Source organism: Sphaeramia orbicularis, chromosome 8 (genome assembly GCF_902148855.1).
Source record: "Sphaeramia orbicularis chromosome 8, fSphaOr1.1, whole genome shotgun sequence".
Classification (NCBI taxonomy): Eukaryota; Metazoa; Chordata; class Actinopteri; order Kurtiformes; family Apogonidae; genus Sphaeramia; species Sphaeramia orbicularis.
Window position 1 is genome coordinate 21,426,552 of NC_043964.1, and position 23,053 is coordinate 21,449,604.

Genomic DNA, 23,053 nt, shown 5'->3' on the forward strand with positions numbered 1-23,053 from the left:
GAACGGGAGCAGAGAAGAGTCGAGCAGCGTGGAGATGTCGGACCCGGCGGCGCAGGCCTTACAACCCCGGCTTCTCCAAGCCCAGTCAGCTGGGTCGGCTGGGTCCAGTGCTGCCGCGGCAGGCTCCGGGGCGGGCACCAGTGACCCGTCCAGACCGGGACTTAGCCAGCAACAGCGTGCGAGCCAGAAGAAAGCCCAAGTCCGGGCTTTCCCACGGGCGAAAAAGCTTGAGAAACTTGGCGTATTCTCCGCATGCAAGGTAGCTAGCTTAGCTAGCCAAAGTTCACCACAACAAAGCACTCTGCGGGGACTGTTCACATTAATGGACGTGGGTCCACACACCGCGTTCACAACACAAACAGCAGTCTATTGAGCTAACGTGTTTGTTAACTTTAAAGCTAGCTAGCTAGCTACCCAGTCTCCGGTTAACTCACATTAGACACAAACCATGTTTAAACATACGGTTTCAGTCCGCTAGCTTAACTGGGTGGTCATTCAGTGGCTTTTAACTGTAGGGAAATTATTGGTGAAGGCGCTTAATAAGATGTTTGGCATATTTGTCTTAATTTCAGGCTAATGACACATGCAAGTGCAATGGATGGAAGAACCCAAATCCGCCAACAGCCACTCGTATGGACCTGCAGCAGCAGGCAGCCAGCCTCAGTGAGCCGTGCCGCAGCTGTGGACATGCTCTGGGTACAAACGAACCAACTTCCACATCCTCCAACACCCCCAGCCCCTTTATCATATACTGCTGTATACCAGCCACTTCAGAGCTCTGATTGGTGGTTGGCAGCTCGTGACTCAGTTGTTTATGTGTGTGTTATGTTGTTTACAGCTGATCATGTTTCCCACCTGGAGAATGTGTCAGAGGATGAAATTAACAGGCTGTTGGGGATGGTGGTGGATGTGGAGAACCTCTTCATGTCTGTGCACAAAGAGGAGGATACAGATACCAAACAAGTCTACTTCTACCTTTTCAAGGTAAAAAAAATAATAACATGTCAAAATATTACTGTTAGTCACGCAATATGTTTCTTTTAGCCCACCATCATGACATGTTTATGAAATCAATGCTTACTTTCTGTTTTTTCAGCTGCTGAGGAAATGCATCCTGCAGATGAGCCAACCAGTTGTAGAGGGGTCTCTGGGAAGCCCACCCTTTGAAAAGCCCAACATTGAACAGGTGAACATGAATCTTGTAGTATCTGTAGATCTGGAATTAAGAAGAATGTGTTAGGATTGTATTTGTCATCTTATTAGTAGTTAGCTCTGTAAATGTAAAGACTGATGGTGTACTTGTGTGGAGCGTCTACAGGATGATCTGTATAATGTCAAATTTTCCTTTTCTTCCTAAGGGAGTTTTGAATTTTGTTCAGTACAAGTTCAGCCACCTGGCACCAAAGGAAAGGCAGACCATGTTTGAGCTTTCAAAAATGTTCCTCTTGTGCCTAAATTACTGGAAGCTGGAAACGCCAACACAGTATCGTCAACGCACTCAGAAAGATGATGGGACTGCATACAAAGTAGACTATACCAGGTGTGTGCAAGTATTGTTAAATAAGGAGGCACTAGGATGTTTTTTTTTCTTTCCTTGTCCATATTTGTTGGATTTTTTTGCCTTATAAGTCTGTTTTTCTTTGTGACTCCCAGGTGGCTCTGCTACTGCCACGTCCCCCAGAGTAACGACAGCTTACCACGCTATGAAACCACTCAGGTCTTTGGACGCAGCTTGCTCAAGTCTATCTTTACTGTGACTCGACGGCAGCTTCTGGAGAAATTCAGAGTGGAAAAGGATAAATTGCTACCAGAGAAACGCACTCTCATCCTCACACACTTCCCCAAGTAAGAGCGGCTGGAATAACATGTTCTGTCAGTTTCTATTCTTTCGCTTGGTTTCGTTTGAACTCAGCAACTGAAACTGAATTAGGGTGGAAGTGTTTGATTTCCAGGAATTTTATCAGTGTTTGAGATGTTTGTACTTGGCGGTTTCAGGTTTTTGTCCATGTTAGAGGAGGAAATTTATGGTGAGAATTCACCCATCTGGGAGGCTGACTTCATCATGCCTGCATCTGACGGCTCACAGCTCGGACATCAGACGGGTGAGGTTCATACGCTGCTTCTGACTTATTCAAGCATGACATTTTCAGTGGGGACAATGTGCACATAGTTTAAATGTGGTGCTGAAATTATTAGCCAGGATTAGCTAATCTGTGATTTGTTCATTGTAAAATTATCTCTGAAAAATTGAAAGAGCCAGATTATCATAGGAAAATTATAAATGCAAAGTTAAAAGTAACAATATCCTCTTGAGATCCAGCAATGTATTTTTGTCCTCTGTAGGGGACAAGTTTCACAGCTTTACTTACAAAAGTGCTGTCCACTGTAAAGGACATTCCATAAAAAAAAAAAAAATGTGTCTGAAAAAACTGTTGCATAAGGCTGTTTCTGATCAACACAATGATTTAATTAAAAAAAAAAAAAAAGAAGAAGAAGCCAAAATGTTTACTTTCCTGTGTCTCAGGAGGATGTAGGTTAGAGAGGTGACTTGCATTATTTATGTATGTGGGATATTTTATAGCAAAGTTGACGTATGCAGATATATTGCTCTCCTGTGTGCCAACGTAGCCAACGAAACATGATGTGAGCTCAGAGAGAATGGAATAAGAAAAGTTTTTGGCCATGTATATAAAGGGACAACAAGGCCTTTGTTTTTCAAAGTGTTTTTATTATACATTGAGTCATCCACAAAGGCCTAATATAGTCATCACTTTTTTATACCCAAATCCATGAACACTCCCACCCTGCTGCACCATAAAAAAATAACAATAATAATAAATGAATAAATACATAAATAAAATTTAAAAAATAAAAATAAGAGACTCAGATATTAGTCACAGACTAATATTAATAAGACTACTCTGGAATAAGTGAGGGATCTACCTCCTTTTATGTGATTCAGAACAGGTTGCCAAGTACTGAAAAACTTATGGCACTTCCTCTTATAGAATATATTTATAGATATATTTTTTTCCAACGTTAAATGATGTAAAAGATCCAGAAACCAAGATCTATATGTTTGAGGGTTGTTTATCTTTTCATTTAAGTCATATTAGTCTACAAGCTAGAAGAGTGGTAAAGATAATAAAATTGTTATATTTTTGATTAATATGAAAAGAATGTGATGTTATGCCAAATATTGCAATTGTTGCCTCAGGTTCGCTATGAGACTCTGATACATCAGAAAGAAATTTAAATATAGACTACAAGCAAGGCATTTCTAAAGATTTGTCTTCACTTTTACCCATATAGACCCAGTGCTACTTTTATGGCAGTTTCCAAATGAATTTTTCTCCATATTTAACATTTATTAAGTGATTTATCACTATTTATTGTAATGTTATCCTCTGTATTTTGTTTTTTCAGTGAAAATTAGGTGTTTTCCCATATTTAATTTACTGATTATGTAGCTCTTCATAAAAACTCAGGTTAAAGCTGAGCCTCAGAGCCTCCTAACATCCAAATGAGTCATATCTGATGACCATGAAAAGATGACAAAGTGCATTTTACACCAATTATTCACATGTATTAATAGGATTAGTGGATCAACAGGTATTAGACATTTACATCAGTAGATAGTTTTGGTCTACGGTGGATGTTTGGGTCTTTGCGGGTTAACACAAGTATTAATAAATAATATTTGTTGTAGAATAAAGATCTGTTAAGAAGCTTGAAAAACATCTCGATTCTCTGATCTTTTTTTTACACATACCAGTCAAAATGTTCTTCTTTGATGGAAAGTTGAGGTTTTTATTTCCGGTTGAAACCTCTACAGTGTTTGTGCAGATACAGTTCTTATTTAAGTGCTGCAGTGAGAGATAAATATACAATAGTGCTGATGACTTGTTTTATGCAGTATGTTTCATGGCGTATTTACTGTATTTGACTGTTTCTCCTTCCAGTGATCAGTCCAGCTGCTGTGTCTGGATCTCCTGCTCTTGCCAAAGGTCTGAGTAGTGGTTCATCTCTGGGCAGCATGGAGGCTGGAGGTACAGAACCCATCACAGGTCTGCAAACACCGCTATGATTTCTTATTGCTTAAATGTTAATGTGCAGTTTTTTAATAGTATTAAACATTGGGGTAGTAAAGGTTGATGACTGTAAACATATTCCTGGTTGATTATGTACAAACAAATACACCAACAACTGGATGGTTTTACTTTGTGAGCTGAACCGTCTCATCTCTTTTACCTGACCAACGTTACCGTCTGTTCAGGAGAGAAGCGTAAACTTCCAGAGGCGTTGACCCTGGAAGACGCCAAGAGGATCCGTGTAATGGGAGACATTCCTATGGAGCTGGTCAATGAAGTCATGATGACGATCACAGACCCTGCTGCAATGCTTGGACCAGAGGTAACTAGGACTCCAAGTACAGGTTTCCACAGTCCTTAATATGCAATTAAAATCATAAACAAAGACGTATAAAGTGAGCTCTATGATGATGCTTTAAAATCTTGACTGATTCTGAAAGTCGGATTTCTGTGGGTAATGAGTTCCGTGGCTTCGGGGAACAAACTGACAATGCACAGCCCCCTGTAAATGTTTCAGGTTGGACCTTGGAACACACAGCAGATAGTTCTTAGAGGGTCTGCGGAAAAGTAAGACCTGTCAATCGTATTCAAGACTTTTCAAAAGGCCCAAGATACAAATGATTGGATTTTAGATTGACTGAATTCTTGTAAGTAATTGTATATGATAATGACAGCACTGTTTCGGAGTGTTCCGCTAGCGTGCTGTGCTGTGTTTTTGTCGAGTATCGCTGATGTTTTTTTCACGGTTTTTGTCTGTATTTTTCTGGTTTGTTTGGTTCATTGACAAATGACTGGAAATAACTAAAAATAAGAAGCTGTAACATGGACACAGAATGATCTACACAAGCAAAAATGTTTGAGCACATGTAAAATAGCTGAAAGTCTATTTCTATAATCTCATGAAGTTTCATTATGCACATTTACAGTTGTTTTTCATAGTAAATATGATAATTCAAGTCTGTTATTTATCTTTTGTTGCTATAATACACTGTGTCAAGCATTTATTACATATAATAATGAAAATTAATGGCCAGATTTTGAAAGTGCCTCCTGAAAAAAGGTGCAAAAGAATTGGCAACAAAGGACATTTTCTTATTATCCTACGATATAATACACGTTCTGTGTCCGTCCGTCCAATCGATGTCCCGATGCTGCAGCACAGGAGGGCATTTGTACGGGTTTTCCTCAGCCTTCACAGGCCCGATTGCCACCAAACTCGCCAAATTAATAGAAACATTACCTGATTATCTACTAGGCACAATTTTATGTCCGTATTCAAATGTTGTGAGGTATGCTGGGCGATTTTAGCTTCTCATGCTATCGTACAATAGCACCACGGGTACTATGCCGCCAGTTTTATTAATTAACAAAAACGACAAAGAAATATAGGCAGCCTGTTATAATGGTAGTCACTGAAGGGTTAACCCTTGAAGACCTAGAACTATGTTTGTGACAACATCCAAATTAAGTTTTCTCAGCAACTAAACTGTCCCAAGTAATTTATCACTATTTATTGGAATATTATTCTCTAAGTTTGTTCTGTCTGAACAGGGAAAACTGAAGAAAAGTGACTTGTAAGAAAATGCATCATCAAAAAGCGTTTACAAACACTGTCATTTGTCAAACTACATGGATTTTTACTGGTGAATCAATGTTGAGATGTTAGTATTTCTGTGTTTACTACATAGCCTGTGAACATCAAAACAGGTCAAATCTGATGACCATGAAAAGCTGATAAACTGCGTTTTATATGAGTCGATCGGATTAGTGGTTCTAAAGGTAGATGAGGAGTGGTCACTGCTGACTGCTGATTTGTCTCTTTTATATATTGAAGTAAATCTTAGTTGAAAGTTAAGGCACAGCTTCACCTGCTTCCAAAGTTTTTAGAGAAAAATAGTCACTTTCTACAGGTCAGGAACTCCAGAAGCACTTGTCTATAGAAGAACTTTATTTCACTGTAAATATGTAGTGAAATAAAGTCCTTCTATATGATTATCATATCCTATAGCTCGACAGCATCCAGGCTGAGCCCTTGTTATTTATTTCATGCTGTGTTTACATCATGAATTGATTTGTGATGTGCTTTGTCTTATGAGGCACTTTATAACTTTGTTTAGAAAAGCGTTATAAATATAGTATTACTTAGCTGATTAAATTATGGAGTTAACATTGGCATTAACTTCAGTTCCAGAATGTATTAGAGCACATTGAGCTAAAGCAGTGTCTCAAAAAATGTAGCTACTATAACAATAAATAAAAATAGTCTGTTAATGTTACTTTGATCTGATGTGTGTTTACTGAATATTTGTTTGAAGCCTGTTCTGCTATTTTTGGAATCCAGTTTTCCCTCCTAACCTTTCCTTTTACAGTTTGAATGTGAATCAGGTCTTAAATGGCATTAATAACGGTCTTGAAAAATCTTAAATGTCACTGTTAAACTTTGGGTTTGCAATTGTATTTATCGTGGTACTCAGATCTTCTGTTTGCGTTGTTAGACTAACCTGCTGACGCCAAACGCTGCCCGTGATGAGACTGCCAGGTTAGAGGAGAGGCGGGGCATCATCGAGTTCCATGTCATTGGAAACTCACTTTCCCAGAAGTCCAACAAGAAGATCCTGATGTGGCTGGTTGGCCTACAGAATGTCTTCTCTCATCAGTTACCCCGCATGCCCAAAGAGTACATTACACGACTGGTGTTTGACCCGTAAGTAAACGTTTCACATGGCAGAGGTCAGGGTTTAGATTGAAAAAGTCAGAAAACGAAGCAAAACTCAACAGCGCATCATACTAAGAAACAAACCACATACTTAAGACAGATAAACAATCATTCACAAAGCTAATTATGCCTCACTATTCTGTTTATATCTGTAAATTATATTCTCTTTCATCTATATACAGGGTGGGGAAGCAAAATTTACAATATTTTGAGGCAGGGATTGAAAGACAGTGTGTGACCAATTAGTTTATTGAAAGTCATGAGAATTTATTTGCCACAAGAAAATTGACATAATAGAAAATGTTTTTATTCTATGTGTCCTCCTTCTTTCTCAATAACTGCCTTCATACACTTCCTGAAACTTGTGCAAGTGTTCCTCAAATATTCGGGTGACAACTTCTCCCATTCTTCTTTAATAGTATCTTCCAGATTTTCTCGTAATAGTTTTGCTCATAGTCATTCTCTTCTTTACATTATAAACAGTCTTTATGCGCAAGTGTTCCTCAAATATTTGGGTGACAACTTCTCCCATTCTTCTTTAATAGTATCTTTAAGAAAGTCGACATTGCTGTGTGATGTTCTATTGGTAGCATGTTCTAAAACGCCCCAAATAGCATAATCCAGAGGGTTTAGATCTGGGCTAGAAGGCGGCCATAAACATGATTTCCAAAAATTGCTAAAGTTGGATTTGTTGCTGTTGTCAACAAGTGTTTTGGTGTTCTTGTGTAAGATTTTAACTTCAAATCATATTTTACTGCATTTCTAACGCTCTTGTTGTCTACCTCAAGTTCAGTTGCCATTTTTCTCATGGATTTGGTTGGATCCTTTAGGATTTTGGATTTGAGAGCTTTAATAAAAGCTTTGGTACGTTTTTTGTTGCTTCCTCCACTTCCAGACTTTCTCGTAATAGTTTTGCTCATAGTCATTCCCTTCTTTCCATTATAAACAGTCTTTATGGACACTCCAACTATTTTTGAAATCTCCTTTGGTGTGACGAGTGCATTCAGCAAATCACACACTCTTTAACGTTTGCTTTCCTGATTACTCATATGGGCAAAAGTTTCTGAAAAGGTATGGATAATAGTGTTAGGTATGATTATGACATCAATATATGTTTGATTTCAACACAATTGACATAGTGCCTGCTGAGAAAAAACAACTAAATGTTCATTGTAAATTTTTCTTCCCCACCCTGTACATGTATTTGTTTTTATTGGTTGGTTTTTGTATTCTGAGATCCAGATTGGGTTGGTATGGGGGTCGCCATTGGTTCTGGAGGGGTGGGGTTTATACTTTGTGTGTCACAGAATCTTGTATCATAAAATGTGAATTTCTTTCTTTTTCTTTTGTATTGTATTTCTGAGATGTACAATGAAAATAAATTTTAAAAAAAATTGATCAAAAAAGAAAAAAGCTAATTATATTTCCCATTTTGGCAGGAAACACAAGACCCTCGCCCTTATCAAAGATGGCCGCGTCATCGGAGGCATCTGTTTTAGGATGTTTCCCACTCAGGGCTTCACAGAGATCGTCTTCTGTGCCGTCACATCCAATGAGCAAGTGAAGGTACGCAACCAGCCTTTGCACTTGAACCTAGCATCTTTTTTTAGCTCCTTCTTCTTTTGAAAACTAATAAATAAATAAAATACAGCTGGCACATGTTTTTTTTTTATATTCTAACAGCTCTTCTGTATTCGGATTTGCTCACACACACCACTATACTCCCTTTAAACCTTTGTACAAATGTAATCAAATACACTTTTGGTTAATGTCGGGTAAAATGTAGAGTCAGTTGAGAGTTAGTAGAAGAGGTATTTGTTACATCTACCTGATATCTCAACATGGTCTGCTAGTTCCCATTCTGTGTGTCAACATCCCTGGTTATGGAAATGTTGAAGAGTGAAGTTGCTTTAATGCTTGTACACAACGGTGAAGGGGAAGGCAGCAGTTTGAGTAAAAGGCAACTGAACGCCTGTTGTATATTGTAATACATCCTGTTGCTATATTTATTTTATTTATTTATTTATTTCATTTTATTGGTTTATTTAATAGGGACCATTAGGGATGTAACGATATGAAAATTTCACGTCACGGTTATTGTGACCAAAATTATCACGGTTATCATCGTTATTGCGGTATTGTTGAAATGTGCTCAAAATGTTCAAAAAGTACTTATATGCACACTAAAATAATCTAACCAAGTTGTATTTTGAAAAAAAAAACTAATAAAATAACATGCACAATGTACTTTTTGTGGCAGAAACATTCAAATATTAACTTGTAAACATCAAACATACAAATATGCATTAAAGATGGCACCTTATGGCCAGAGATATCTGCATTAGGGGTGGGAATTGGTAGGATTTTATCAATATCAATGCCATTATCCATCCTGTTTACCAATCCAATTCCTTATCAATTCTCCTATCGATTCTTTAGTGTTTTTTGAGTGAAAAAAAAAGGAGTTTGACAGGTCATAGTGGAGTTTGTTTGACCATTTACATATCTAGTTTTCTAAGTCCGGTAATTGAATACGGTTATCATGATAATTAGAATTTAAAAGGTAATACTAACTATCGTAAATTTTTACCGCGGCTTATCATTATACCAGTAATCGTTACATCCCTAGGGACCATGCACATTTATGAACATTGCTGTTTTAAAAAATACACCTATGTAAAAAAGCCAGAGTTAGTAAAAATAACTACTTTTCATCTGCAGTTCCTAGGCAGGTGACAGAAACAAGACAAACAACGCCAACATTAGTACATCACTTGTTCATTATAAATTTTAAAAAAAATTTAAAATACAAATAATGATGACATTGGCATCATCAAAACAAACAAACAAAAACCAAATAGACATAGTATGATTACAGGGGCATTAGCCTATTTATTCACCTCTATACTTACATACAACTAAACAGAGACAGTGTATGGGTGATGAAATGTATGTCAGTTAAAAATGAGTGCATCTGATTTTCTAGGCGCTACTGTTTTGTCTATATGTTATCCTTACACATACACTCAATACTAATATTTATTAAAAACAAGTCAGACATAGTGACCACACATGTACATGCACAAAATGTTCTGGTTATTGTCCTTATTTTGTAAAAAGTCAGAATTCCTAATTGGCTGTTTACACTGCTACTGAAAATAAATATTCCACTAATTGTCCTCTAATATTCCAGCCATGCGCGCCCTATTAAAAGTTTGGTCTGGTCGCAGATATTCTACTGTATTATCTCAGCCTCCCTCTTTTTTCCCTTAAAAGCTCAGCCTTTCTGTATTTGCTGTTGTCTTAAACCTGCTGATGTCCTCTAATAGGTTTTATAATGGGTCTGTTTTGAATTCTGGACTGTTTATTTTATTTTATTTTATTTTAGTGTCCATCTCTACCAGAGTGGACCTGTGTAGTTACTCCACCTGACTGTGAAATTTGCAGAATAGATTTGTTTACACTGTGTAAGACTCCTCATAAAACTGGAATTATATCAATTTATCCAACAGGTTTTAATCAGAAATGCCCAATTCTGAAAAAGGCAGTCCAGAGTATCAAATAGAGTATGTTCTTCATATGACACCTGTCAGATCCAGAATAATAATGGAATAGTAGACGAATCTTAATTATTTATAGAATGCATTTCATACACAAAGGCATTTCAGTGTACTTGATGTAAATGAAAGGAATATCCAAAGCAGAAAAAGGGCTTAAACAATAAAATATTTAAAAATGTAATTGACAGTGAAGAGGATCAAAGCCTTTAATAGAAGCTTCGAGACAGAAAACAGCACCAAGATCTGACAACACTGGGATTAACAAGTAGTCTTCTTTTAGTTACTGTCATGCACATGTGTGGTACAGTTCTGAACAGCTGTGACGATGCCCTTCCTTGTATATCCGTCTTGTTATCAGCACTTACACAAGCGTTTTTTCTAGCCAAGGACAGATGAGTGATGAGCCCATAGATGTACTGTAGACAAAGGGATAAAAATACAGGGTTCTTACTGTCTTTAATGAATAAGAACTGTTCAGAAGTTGTCCATGTACAGCTCATTATACAGACAGTACAAAATAATAGAGGAGAACTGAATGATTTTATATATATATATATATATATATATATATATATATATCGTATTAAAAGAATAATAGTGTGCCTGTGAAAGACTCACTGCACTTTTTGTACAAGATCTCAATGTTCTTCCTCAGTTGACTTTTGAAGTTCAACTGGACTGGTTTTGTTTCAGAAAACTTTTCTAAAAGAAGTAGTTCTGAACTTGGAACTGATCAAGTGTCTTGAATGAGAAACGAAAAGAAGAGACGAGAAGTAATGTTGTCAAGATTAAAATCAGTTCAGTTGGACATAGAAATCAACTAAGGATGAATGATGACTTGGAACTGAGAACTTGGACCTCAGTGTTCTGTTTAACTGGCAAATCAGTGCTGGGAGTAAAAGCTGAAGTCGTACCTTTTTAGAGGTAGTTTTTTTCCACCTATACAGACTCAATTATTAAGAAAGTTGTCTTGCAGTTTATTGCAGAATCTTACTTTTTTGATACAGTTCTTATTGCAGGGAGCATATACTCCTGAGACCTAGGAAAATAAAAGTTTTGGATGCAACAGTTTTTTCAGATACATTTTTAATTTTTTTTTTTTTTTTACATATAAAGTAAAGCTGTGAAACTCTTGCCCCCGATAGAGGACAAAAATGCATTGCTGGGTCTCAGGAGGATATGGCATTGTAGGATATTCCAGTTCAGTGATTTTTTTTTTTTTTAGTTTTTTTTTTTTATTAATTTTTTTTTTTTAAACCACATCTCACTATAATCGACCCTTTTTCTCCATCTCAGCTCATGGACTGAGGAGATATGGAGATATTTACTGAATTTGACCAAAATAGAGTTGGATCTAAATACTCTACTCTGAATTTAAAACAAACACACATTACTCTTTTAGGATCAGCTTTCTTTTCAGTCAAGATGACATTTTCTAAATTGTCCTTTTCAATCTCAGGGCTATGGTACCCACCTGATGAACCACCTGAAGGAGTACCACATCAAACACAACATCCTGTATTTCCTCACCTACGCAGACGAGTACGCCATCGGCTACTTCAAGAAGCAGGTACTGCGAGTGTCACCGCTTCAATGGTTCCCCTCCCGTTGGCTCCCCTCCTCCTATCCTCTGAGTAATTTCTTCTTTCCCCCCGCAGGGCTTTTCCAAAGACATCAAAGTGCCGAAGAGTCGATACCTGGGATACATCAAAGACTACGAGGGAGCCACCCTCATGGAGTGCGAGCTGAACCCCAGAATCCCCTACACTGAGCTGTCACACATCATCAAGAGGCAGAAGGAGGTACGTATAAGGCTCAGAGGTTTTTCTCATCGTGTCACAACAAATACCTGTGTGATTTGACGTTGCGTAAAACCTTAAAATCTCACATCAGATCATCAAGAAACTGATCGAGAGGAAACAGAGCCAGATCAGGAAGGTTTACCCGGGTCTCACCTGCTTCAAGGAGGGAGTTCGGCAGATCCCAGTGGAGAGCATTCCAGGCATAAGTGAGTGTTTTGATTTGTGTATGAGAGGAAAAACATTGAAAACCAGTTCATCAGGTGCAGATAGTACTGACAGATGCTTTTTTTTTTTAAAAATCTTTTAGGAGAAACCGGCTGGAAACCTAGCAACAAGGACAAAGGGTAAGACCGCATTTCAGTGATAAGATGTGTCTTAAATGAGGCCATGAGGTGTGTGCATATTCACACTGCACTCGTAGCTGCTCAGTTGGACACTTATTTAGTTTACTTCAATCTGCAAATTGATTGGTAGTAGCAACGAAACCGTGAATAATAGTTGTGTTGTGGTAGTCTATATACAGTTCACTCATGACTATAAAAGTGTGTTTTTTTAAATAATATTTTACCTGCTCATTTCATGTTTTATAGGAAAGAGGTGAAGGACCCTGATGTGTTATATAACATGTTGAAGAACCTCCTGGCCCAGATAAAGGTAAAGGACCTTTTGATACCAGATGAGGACACACTCACTTACTTTTTATGGCCTATTTATACAAACAAAGCCTGAGGCGTTTGACAATAAACATGTAGCACAGTGTTTTTCAACCTTGGGATCAGGACCCCACGTCGGGTCACCTGAAATTCAGATGGGGTCACCTGAAATTTCTAGTAATTGATGAAAAAAAATAAATAAATAAATAAATAAAAACTTACTAATAAAAATATGGTGGGTTAAGAGAGACAGTCACCATACATGAAAGATATGACAAGCTGAAACTGAAGCACTGTGGTTCTGTTTATCTTTCAAATGTTCATTGTGGTCGGTTTCAGATGCTGCAGCTCTTTCATAATTCATAGTTTGAGTTCTTGTTTGTTCAGTATTAATTGTCACCCTTGTAAATCCAAGCTGGACTGACTGTACATATCCTGACCAAGGAAAATAAAATTCTCACTTTGTGCAGTAATCTACACCTGGCTTTACTGCCTCCATCCATAATAATATACATTATATAGACTAAATGTTGTCTAAAATTAACATTTATTTGCAACATAGTATAGCAAACTATTACATGATCAGCAAAAAAATGTCTCTGTTTTGAATATCTGGGGTAGCCAGAAGTTTTTGACGTTAAAATGGGGTCATGAGCCAAAAAAGGTTGGAAACCACTGATGTAGCAGATCATAAAAAACTTGGCGACCTACAATATCTGACAGATTGCAGCAAATGCATTAAGAATATTCCAAAAATGTCCCAACTGTTCTAAAAATGGATATTAAAGTTAGATTAAAGTGTGTCTGACAACACTGATGAGATGATAAAAGAAAAGAGCCCTGGTAACAGACTCTGTTACTAACCAGCAACTGGATCCAATACTAGTCATGTTTGTCACAACGGGGCCTCTAACAAGTACATTTAGGTTTTTCTGAACAAAATTTGGATCAGACGTATCACATACTTAGTGCTAGTGCAGCCAATCCTGTCACTGTGACAGTCCATGTTTCGACTCTGTCATTGCTATTTGCAATTTACAAAAAAAAAAAATTGTCATGACCTCATAGCGCTCCTAAAATACAGTCGCGGGAAAATATTATTATTAGACCATCAAAAGTCATCAAAAACAATGGTTATGCAATCAAGTAGTAACGCCTGTGTGTATCATGTGACTAAAACAGACAGAAAAGAAAACATGGAATGCCTAAAAACAGTTTGTCAGTACAATGCCATAGCTATTGATGTAAGAACTGAAGTGATTGTTTTGTTTATTATCAAGAAAACCATGGAAAATGGATAGATGTCAGCTCTGTAATTAAACTCTTATGAGCTATTGTTGTTGTTATCATTATATTTGTCCAAACAAATGTACCTTTAGCTGTACCAGGCATTAAAATGAACAAGAAATTGAAGAAAACAAGGGGTGGTCTAATAATTTTTTTCCGTGACTGTATGTCACACTGGGTGTCCATGGAACCTAAAGTCTTAAAGTTCATTGTCGTACATGAAGGCCTTAGGTGCCCTTAAAATTGATATTTGATCCTTTAATCTGACACTCAAGGGTCTTAGAAATACCACCAACACTTTGGAAATCTATGTAAAGAATTTGTCAAATTTGTAATTAGTGTTTAGCATGTTAACGTAAGGGATATCAGAAGGAGTGGAGGGGTTCAAGTACCAGCTTAAGCAGCTTGAGCGTCAGTAGCAGAAACACTAATCATGGAGAAATGGAAATGTAACATTAGCTGTATTAAAACATGGTTAAGACAAAACAACAACTGTTAGATCTGTTTTACTGTTATTTTTGTGCTTGTAAGCTCTGAAATTTGATCAGACATCCTGAAAACCATCTTAAATCATCATAAATTTGGCATCCCAAACCCTCGCAAAAACTGAAGCTTAGGGGCTGTTTTTTTTAATTATCAGAAAAAAGTACAAAACATAATTATGTTGTGTGAGTTATTTTTCGTAATTGAAATAGAGAAATATTCTGGATGAGTGTTATGAAAGTTCATCAGAAGAAGAGTAGAAGCCTGAGTCATAAAGATGCAACAAGTTCAAAGTGTGTATTGAAGTCGGTTGTTTATTCTTTGGAACAGTCCGCAAAATGTGGACATTGTGACAATTTTTGAAATAATTGTGTATGTTTTAGTCCCAAGAAGACAGAGAAGGGTTCAGGGGCTGCATTCATCTCAATTTGATCTCAAATGGGCCGGACCAGTAAAATAATAACAGTGGAAAAAGTAAAATTATATAATGATCAGGTTTACATCTACAAAATTTCCTTAAAAATCTGAATAACATGAACAACTTGAATTGTCTTAAGAAAAACACTTTTGCAGTTTTAACAATATTATGCCTCGGTTTATCAGTTTATCATTTACACATGTGCATCACAATCACACAAAACATTGAATAACAGGCAGAATATTGGTAAAATTGCATTTACTTTTCTTAAGACATTACCGTTTGTTCATATTTGTTCAGGTTATTCACATTTTTTGTAAAAGTATAGTTTGGTAATGTAAACATTTTCATGGAATTTTACTTTTTTACACCAAAAAAACAAAGAAAGAATTTGGGGTTGTCATTATTTACAGGCTATTATGATAATATTTTACTGGTCTGACCAACTTGAAATCTAATTGGACTGTATGTGGAACCTGAATTAAAATGCTTTTGACACCATTGATTGTTGATATCTTCAGAGTAGTTTTTGCATTTCACAAATCAATCCCGCGGGCTGGATTGGACCCTTTGGCGGGCCGGATTTGGCCCCCAGGCCGCATGTTTGACACCTGTGTTTTAAATGGACATTAAAGACAGTCACTACATCCCATGATGCAATGCTCTATTTGAAATACACAGGCTGAGTTTGAGTGCAGAAGAGAAAATGTGATGCCAACAACTTTATCATAAGGGAAATCCAACTGAAGCACACACTTCTTTGTCTCCTTCTGCTCCTGTCAGAAGTGTTTGTGCTAGCTTTGCCTCAGTGTTTTGTCTCAGACAAAAGTGCAGCAGTGAAGTCAGAAAAACAGATTTTGTTTTGTTTTTATTCCATTTGCAGCAGGAAAGTTAAGATAAACAAACCACCATGTATTGACTGAGGGTCAGAACTGATTTAAGTATTGTGTTTTTATTTTGCTTTTTAAGGAAAATGTCACACACTTCTTTAAGATGACTGGGTTGTGAATTATTTTTTTATTTTTTATTTTTTAAACAGACTCACCCTGATGCTTGGCCCTTCATGGAACCAGTGAAGAAGTCGGAAGCTCCAGATTACTATGAGATCATCCGCTTTCCCATCGGTAGATTGCTTTTACAGCTAGGGGTGTTAGAAAATATCAGTTCTGCAATATATCGCGACATTTCATTTCACAATACTGTATTGATATTAAAAAGTACTGTATCGATATTTTTAGGTATTTATTCAAATGCAGATATTGTGGAGGTCCATTTTTGTTTTTATTTATATTGTATTAATTATTATTTAACACTTTTTTATTAAATAATGTTAGTTTTTTTTTGGGATTGAACTAAAATAGTGTTCTGATGTTAGTTCTGAACTAATAGAATATGAACATTTGAACAGGATCTTAAACTGTAATGTCTGTAAAACAGAATTTCAGTTTAAACACAGGAACATTTTGTGATATAGCATTAGATCCAGTTGGAATCAAATAAAAATGTTAGTATTTGTGCATATTTCTGGTGTAATTCAATTATTCCAGGAAATAATCATTTTTAAAAAAAGAAACAAACAAAAAATTGCCTTCACAGTACATGATATATCGTGATATACTGTATCGTGATCCTAGTATTGTGATTTGTATCGTATCGCCAGATTCTTGCCAATACACAGCCCTATTTACAGCAGCCTGTCCTTTATCACAGACTTATGTCACACAAGCTGTTCATCAATACATTTGATGATGATTTTTGATTTCTTTCTTTCCTCACAGACCTTAAGACAATGACTGAGAGGCTGAAGAACAGATACTACGTGACTAAGAAGCTTTTTATCGCCGATCTGCAGCGTATCATCACAAACTGTCGGGAGTACAACCCTCCGGACAGCGAGTACTGCAAGTGTGCCAACACCCTGGAGAAGTTCTTCTACTTCAAATTAAAAGATGGAGGCCTGATCGAGAAATGAACTGGAGCGCAGAATAGTTTCCAGATTACATAAAAAAAAAAAAAAAGAGGAGGATCGACTTTTACAGCTGCCACAGATCACAAAGAAACCATTATTAGCTGCTGTCATTTAAGGGCAACAACAAGGGAACAGATGGACTTGAACAAACTCGGAGAACCGTTTGGAAATATCAGAGCCAGTTGAGCTCCGCAAAGCATCCGACGGCATTACCTTTTCCCCTTAAACTTAACTCATACACGTCATTAAGTGTACCAAAGTTATAGGTCCAATTGAAATCGACGCCATCGTAGGTTTTTCGTTATCGACATTCGTTCATTCCAGTTTTGTCACGCAGATGTATACGATGTAGTGTAGAGTACTTTCACAGGAAACTGGACCTCGGGACCTAAAGCCACGTTGCCTTCCGTTTCTGACAGACACTTGAACATCCCGCCACTTTCATGGGTACAAATGGTCTTTGAGAGTCGAACACACGATGCTGAAAGATCGGCAGCGCTTGGATTCAATCCGTTTAAACAGACATTTCCTCAGACAATAATAGGGCGTGTTGTTTTTTTTTTTCTCCGGTTCCGTATGTTTGAATACTGTCCTTTTTGTCTGGACAGTGTTTTATTAAATTATTCTGGCCCTGGTTATAAGTAAACAAATAAGTCTGAAACAATAACCACATATTTATGTAAAATGAAAACAACAGTTGGATACTAATGATGGACTGGGTATCGAATAATTCACTCGTTCCCCCAATCGTTGCCTTCAGGAAAACAGTTGTTTTCATGTCGACAACATATCGGATGCTTATTTATACAGTAAATATGTTTATGCACCAGTTTTCATTCGCGGGGGTTTTATTCCAGACGACATTAGCATAACGTTACCCTGTTCGGAGTTGACAGTTGTTCAGTTTGATAGATTCAGTAGTGCAGTCACTTCCACGTGTAAGCTAACTAGTCTGTTTAGTGTAAAACCACAATGTTGTGGTGGTCACAGGTTTACCGGGTACCGGATAGTTAATTTTTTTTTTGATGTAAACTGTCCGAACTTCACTCTGGGCTTTTGGTTGTAGTCAAAAGAAGGCAGATCTGTCTTATTTATCACTCCATAAACACACTGTAATGGATGTTAATGCATGTCAGACAAGTGCAAAAATTCACATGAAAACAACGTCAAACCCACATTGTGTTACCGTTCGGTTATACAAAGTTCCACTCGTCGTAAAGGAACCCTTTTTGTCCAGAGGGGAGTGTCAAATGCCGTGCTTCCTCAGACTCATCCACTTCTTAATGGAAGTCACTGTCCAATGCTGGTTTGAGCCTGCTGGTCGACTGGTCCGTTCACTCGTGCGTGTTTGTGTGTGAATGTTTGTTTTGTACTTGAACCATATGACTTGCTTTGATTTACTGAAGTGATGTCAGTGTTGCATTATTCAGGGTTGTCACTTGCGTACTTCTCCCTCAGTCTACCTATGCTGCATTTCAGATTTTCTTAAACAGTCAGTCTGAGCGACCCTTCCACCTGTTCGAGGACGGCTACTGTCTTTAGTTATGGTATAAATGACATTTACTGTAACTGTAATACTGTCCATGACAATAAAGGGTTTTTTTTTTATAAACAGTTATTAAATCTGTGTATATGTAAGATGTTTTTGATTTAATATTGCAGGTGAAAATGGCTCGAATATCGTCTTTTACTCGTATGCAACTCAAATTTGTTTTTGTGTTTTTTTTCCAGGACTGTGTGAACAGCACAAATCACATGGAATTGGATCTTTTCTATTCAGATCTAGCCCACTACTATACGTGTTCCTGAAGGTATAGATCCAATCATTTGTACTGTAACTTCCACCTGAAAAGTCTGAGAAAAATTCAATCATCTTTTACGTAACTTTAAATAGAAATTCATCACAACTCTACACTGGAGGGAGTCACTCATATGCTATAAAGTACTTAAATAAACTCAACTGTATGCTGTGAAATGAACCAAAACAGACTTTTTTCACCCTCAGCACACAACTGAACTTGTAGAGGAATATTTTCACTATATTTTACTAATATTTTCAGGGTGTACTTAAGGAAATCCACCACCTTTTTTTTTTTTTTTAACTAACACCTTTAACAATCTCAATACAATACAAATTAGGAAACAATGTACCGGGGTTAAGACAAGACAAAAGTAAATCATAAATAAATGTACCAATGAGAATGTACAAACATAATTTTACATTTATCAGAAATAAGTAAAATAATGAAGAGAGCAGATTTAGAAATCCACTCAGGTGCAGTTTTCTATCTGAATATTATTGCCTATGAAATTGTTTTCTTCTTTTTATTATGGACTTTTTGTCATTAAATTGTAACAACATAATGAAAAGAGCATTAAGCTTCTCCTTTCGCCACATCACATGTCATTGTTCTCTTTATTACCATTATTTTTTTCCATCTGTTTTTCGGTCCTTTTAATGCAAAAGGCTCAAAATAATAACTTCACGATCTTTCATAATTATCTGATTTTATATTTTCAACCTTGCTGTCAAAATTAGCATTGTTAAAATTGAGCTGTTGTACGTAATCTAAACTAAAACTGAAAATGTCAACAAAATACCTTGTTCTTGGCCACACACTTATATGTAAGGATGTTCGATATCGACTTTTTGCCAATATCTGATATGTCAGTATCATCCAAACACTTAATTTCCCATATTGACAATGCAAAAATCCAAATCTTACCAAATGTATTTTTCTTATTTCTAGTCAAAATATCTCATCACACTTAAAATGAGACATAATCACCTAAAGAATAACTTTCCAGTGAGTTATACGAACTTATTTTTAGACAATAGATCTTGAAAATCTTATTTATTTAAGATAATTTTCACTTGTTCCACTGGCAGATTTTTTTTTGCGTAATTTAAGATTTTTTTTTGCTTAATTCAAGCAAAAAAAAATCTGCCAGTGGAACAAGTGAAAATTATCTTGGTAAGATTTCTTGAACTTAGATTTTCAAGATCTATTGTCTGAAAATAAGTTCTTATACCTCCCTGAAAACTTCCTCTTTAGGTGATTATGTCTTATTTTAAGTGTGATGAGACATTTTAACTAGAAATTAGAAAAATACACTTGGTAAGATTTGGATTTTTGCAGTGAACTGATAATGATACATGCAGGTGTTTTTCCCCAAAACTAATTTTAGGTCACATCACGTATCTCCTGTTATGAAATTAACACATTACCTACTTTTATTATGACGCCCCATTAGATGCAGTCCACAAATTAACATTGTCTGTAAAAATAAGAACACTACTATAAGTTATGGAAAAATGCCATATTTATTTTTAGCTTACCGGCCGATAGGTTGTAAGCTACTGTCGTCGTCTGTCGTCCGTTACAAAACTTTCAATCGTCTTCTTCTCTACAATTCCGATTGACTTCAAACTTGGTATACAGCTTCTTTATGACGATGTCAACAAAAGTTACTGAAATTATTTGGATCCAGATCTGATTCTGGATTTGGTGCCACTGAATAATTTCCCCATTATAAGAGATAGGAAGTGGATCGATGCAATAATAGCCTCTGGTATGTCTGTCCATCACCTAACCCTCTGGACCACACAGCCCCCCCAAATACCATGATAGATGACCCATCTTGAAATACCATATTTTCACTCCAAAGGCATTCAGGCACCCTTTGCTGCTTATAGATCCTTAAAGTCCTTCCATCATTACTTGATGGTCACATTCTTTGAGATATATATTGCCAACACATTTCACTACAATTTATGACCAAAGTTGACCCATGGTAAGTCAATCAAGCCATTATTGTATGCACATTGTTTCCAGAATAATACATGTGAAACACTTGTTTCAACAAAGCCAGGTTTATCAAAGAATAAATCCCAACTGTCCATGCTTGCAGCTTGGGCTATTTCTGTAATATAATAAATACACAGGACTGGTTGATAATAAATGGCATCTGGATACATTTCCCAAAGCTTTTAATTTGGCTGGTAAGCTACAGAGCCATTGGTCCTATTTTTAACATTTAGTCTCAAACAAAAGTTTGGATCATGCTCTTCCTGAGCTCATCCTGACAATGTCCATTACAACTAACACAAATCTGACTTCTTCACAAATTGCATAAAACACTGAATGCTTTAAATCCATTTACTGGATGGTTTTCCTGTACATTAATGATCTGTAGCTGAAAAGCAGCTTGTTGAACTGTGCTTAAAAAAAAAAAAAAAAGGGTGCGGTGTCAACATACTTTACTTTACCAGGACTTAAGCAAGAGTCTAATGAAGTTTGGGTGATTTCCATTCGACAAAAGAAACAAAAACAGTAACACATTATGTCACACTGAAATCTGGCAGGATGATGTAGGTTTCATTTTCCTGTTAAGGAAAGGGAAAGTAATTTCAGAACCTTTTTTAGTGAATATGCAAGACCTTATAGATATTCAGCAGTTAAATCAACTACTTCAATCTGCTGTAGGTACACACCAAAAGGAAATTATATGCATAAGTATGAGCTTAAACACAATATAATTTAACAGGTAACAGAACCGAGTGCTTTCCCTGCATATTAAAGCAATCTTATTATTTGAGAGCCTCCCTCAGCAGTGTACTTATACTTTCCTAATGCAGTAAAGCTTTACTTTACTTTTTATATCAGACAGATAATCATTCAAAAGCCTTCAAACACAAACCTAAAACCACTTAATGAACGTTAAGTGCTCCCTGCATGGAATCATAATGTTCGGAAATAATGTGGTAGAGATATTACAGGAACTAAATTAACCTAATAGCATTTTGAATCATACCTGTGAGTTCTGTGATGAATTTAATAACATAGAATATACTTTGTACCTGTTGTGTATATTCTTGTATAGTAGGGTGAAATGTTTTGTATTGTGCTGTGCTTTGGTTTTTCAGCAGATTGTATCATATTCGGGATTCCCCAGATTCAGTTATTGGTCAGAGCTGAACAAGCATTTAGGAAAAGAAGTGAGATATATTTAACACAGCATGGATGAATAAGAATCATTCTGTTGGAAATGAGGTAAAGTTTTTAAGTCATTGATTTTAAATGACTTTTTTTTTTGTGCTAGACAAACATTGTGACAGGGGTAACAAAAAACAAGACAAAACATCTGCCATACTAATTCAGACTTCAACGGATACAAGTTCATAGACACCAGACAAGACACAATAGATCATACACTGCAAAAATCCAAATCTTACCAAGTGTATTTTTCTCATTTCTAGTCAAAATATATAAAATAAGACATAATCACCTAAAGAGAAACTTTTCAGTGAGATATAAGAACTTATTTTTAGACAATAGAACTTGAAAATCTAACTAAATGTCAAGTAAAATGTCAAGAGATAACTTTTTTTGTGATCTGGCGCTATATAAATAAAATTTGATTGATTGAGTGATTTAATTGGTTTTCCCCTGTAAGTCGCTTTGGAAAAAAGCGTCTGCCAAATGCGTAAACATAAACATAAACTAGCATTGGCAGTCGACTGTGGACTTTGTAGAGGTTAATGAGCACAGTTGTGATGCACAGTTGTGATGCACATGTATGAATGATAAACTAAGGCGTAATATTGTTAAAATTGCACTTATTTTTCTTAAGAATTTTCAGGTTGTTCATATTTGTTCATGTTATGTTCAAGTTCAGTTCGTAGATGTACACATTTTCATCACGGATTTTTACTTTTTTCACTCAAAAACAGAGAGAAAACTTTGGTGTTGACATTATTTATAAATTCTTATCCTATTATTTATATTATTTCACTGGTCCAGCCCACTTGACATCATATTAGGCTGAATGTGGCCCCTGAACTAAAATGAGTTTGACACCCCTAGTATAGCAAGAAGATGAAGGGGGGAAAAAAAAGAAAAGAACACCCCCCCCCCATGACTTTAACCTCCTGAGAGACCCAGAACAGTGCAAGTTTCTGCTTTTTGCATGGAAAAATTCACTTTTTCAGATACATTTTGAATTCTTTTTTATTGAATGTCCTTTGCAGTGGACAGATTTGTGTGTGAAACTCTATAAAACCCATACATGGG

The 23,053-nt window shown here is 36.4% G+C and overlaps 2 protein-coding genes across 3 annotated transcripts in view; both read left to right on the forward strand.

Annotated features, from left to right (window-relative positions):
* On the forward strand, nucleotides 1–18,583 carry kat2a (K(lysine) acetyltransferase 2A). Of its 2 annotated transcripts, none has more exons than XM_030141373.1 (18): nucleotides 1–259; nucleotides 573–696; nucleotides 839–984; nucleotides 1,097–1,186; nucleotides 1,359–1,540; nucleotides 1,654–1,845; nucleotides 1,996–2,102; nucleotides 3,963–4,049; nucleotides 4,277–4,413; nucleotides 6,587–6,795; nucleotides 8,247–8,373; nucleotides 11,827–11,937; nucleotides 12,026–12,169; nucleotides 12,261–12,375; nucleotides 12,477–12,513; nucleotides 12,760–12,823; nucleotides 16,050–16,134; nucleotides 16,789–18,583. In XM_030141373.1, the coding sequence occupies exons 1-18, from the start codon at nucleotides 35–37 to the stop codon at nucleotides 16,980–16,982; spliced, it is 2,376 nt and encodes a 791-aa protein (XP_029997233.1). In that variant the 5' UTR covers nucleotides 1–34; the 3' UTR covers nucleotides 16,983–18,583. The 2 variants fall into 2 exon arrangements, with proteins under 2 accessions (XP_029997233.1, XP_029997232.1); XM_030141372.1 differs by having other exon boundaries at nucleotides 2–259; nucleotides 3,963–4,067.
* The window catches only part of dhx58 (DEXH (Asp-Glu-X-His) box polypeptide 58), a 25,731-nt gene continuing 21,086 nt past the window's right edge, over nucleotides 18,409–23,053 (forward strand). Inside the window, exons 1-3 of the mRNA XM_030141374.1 lie at nucleotides 18,409–18,526; nucleotides 18,711–18,790; nucleotides 21,907–22,033. The gene's annotated coding sequence lies outside the window, so the exon portion shown is untranslated. The remainder of the gene's footprint in view (nucleotides 18,527–18,710; nucleotides 18,791–21,906; nucleotides 22,034–23,053) is intronic.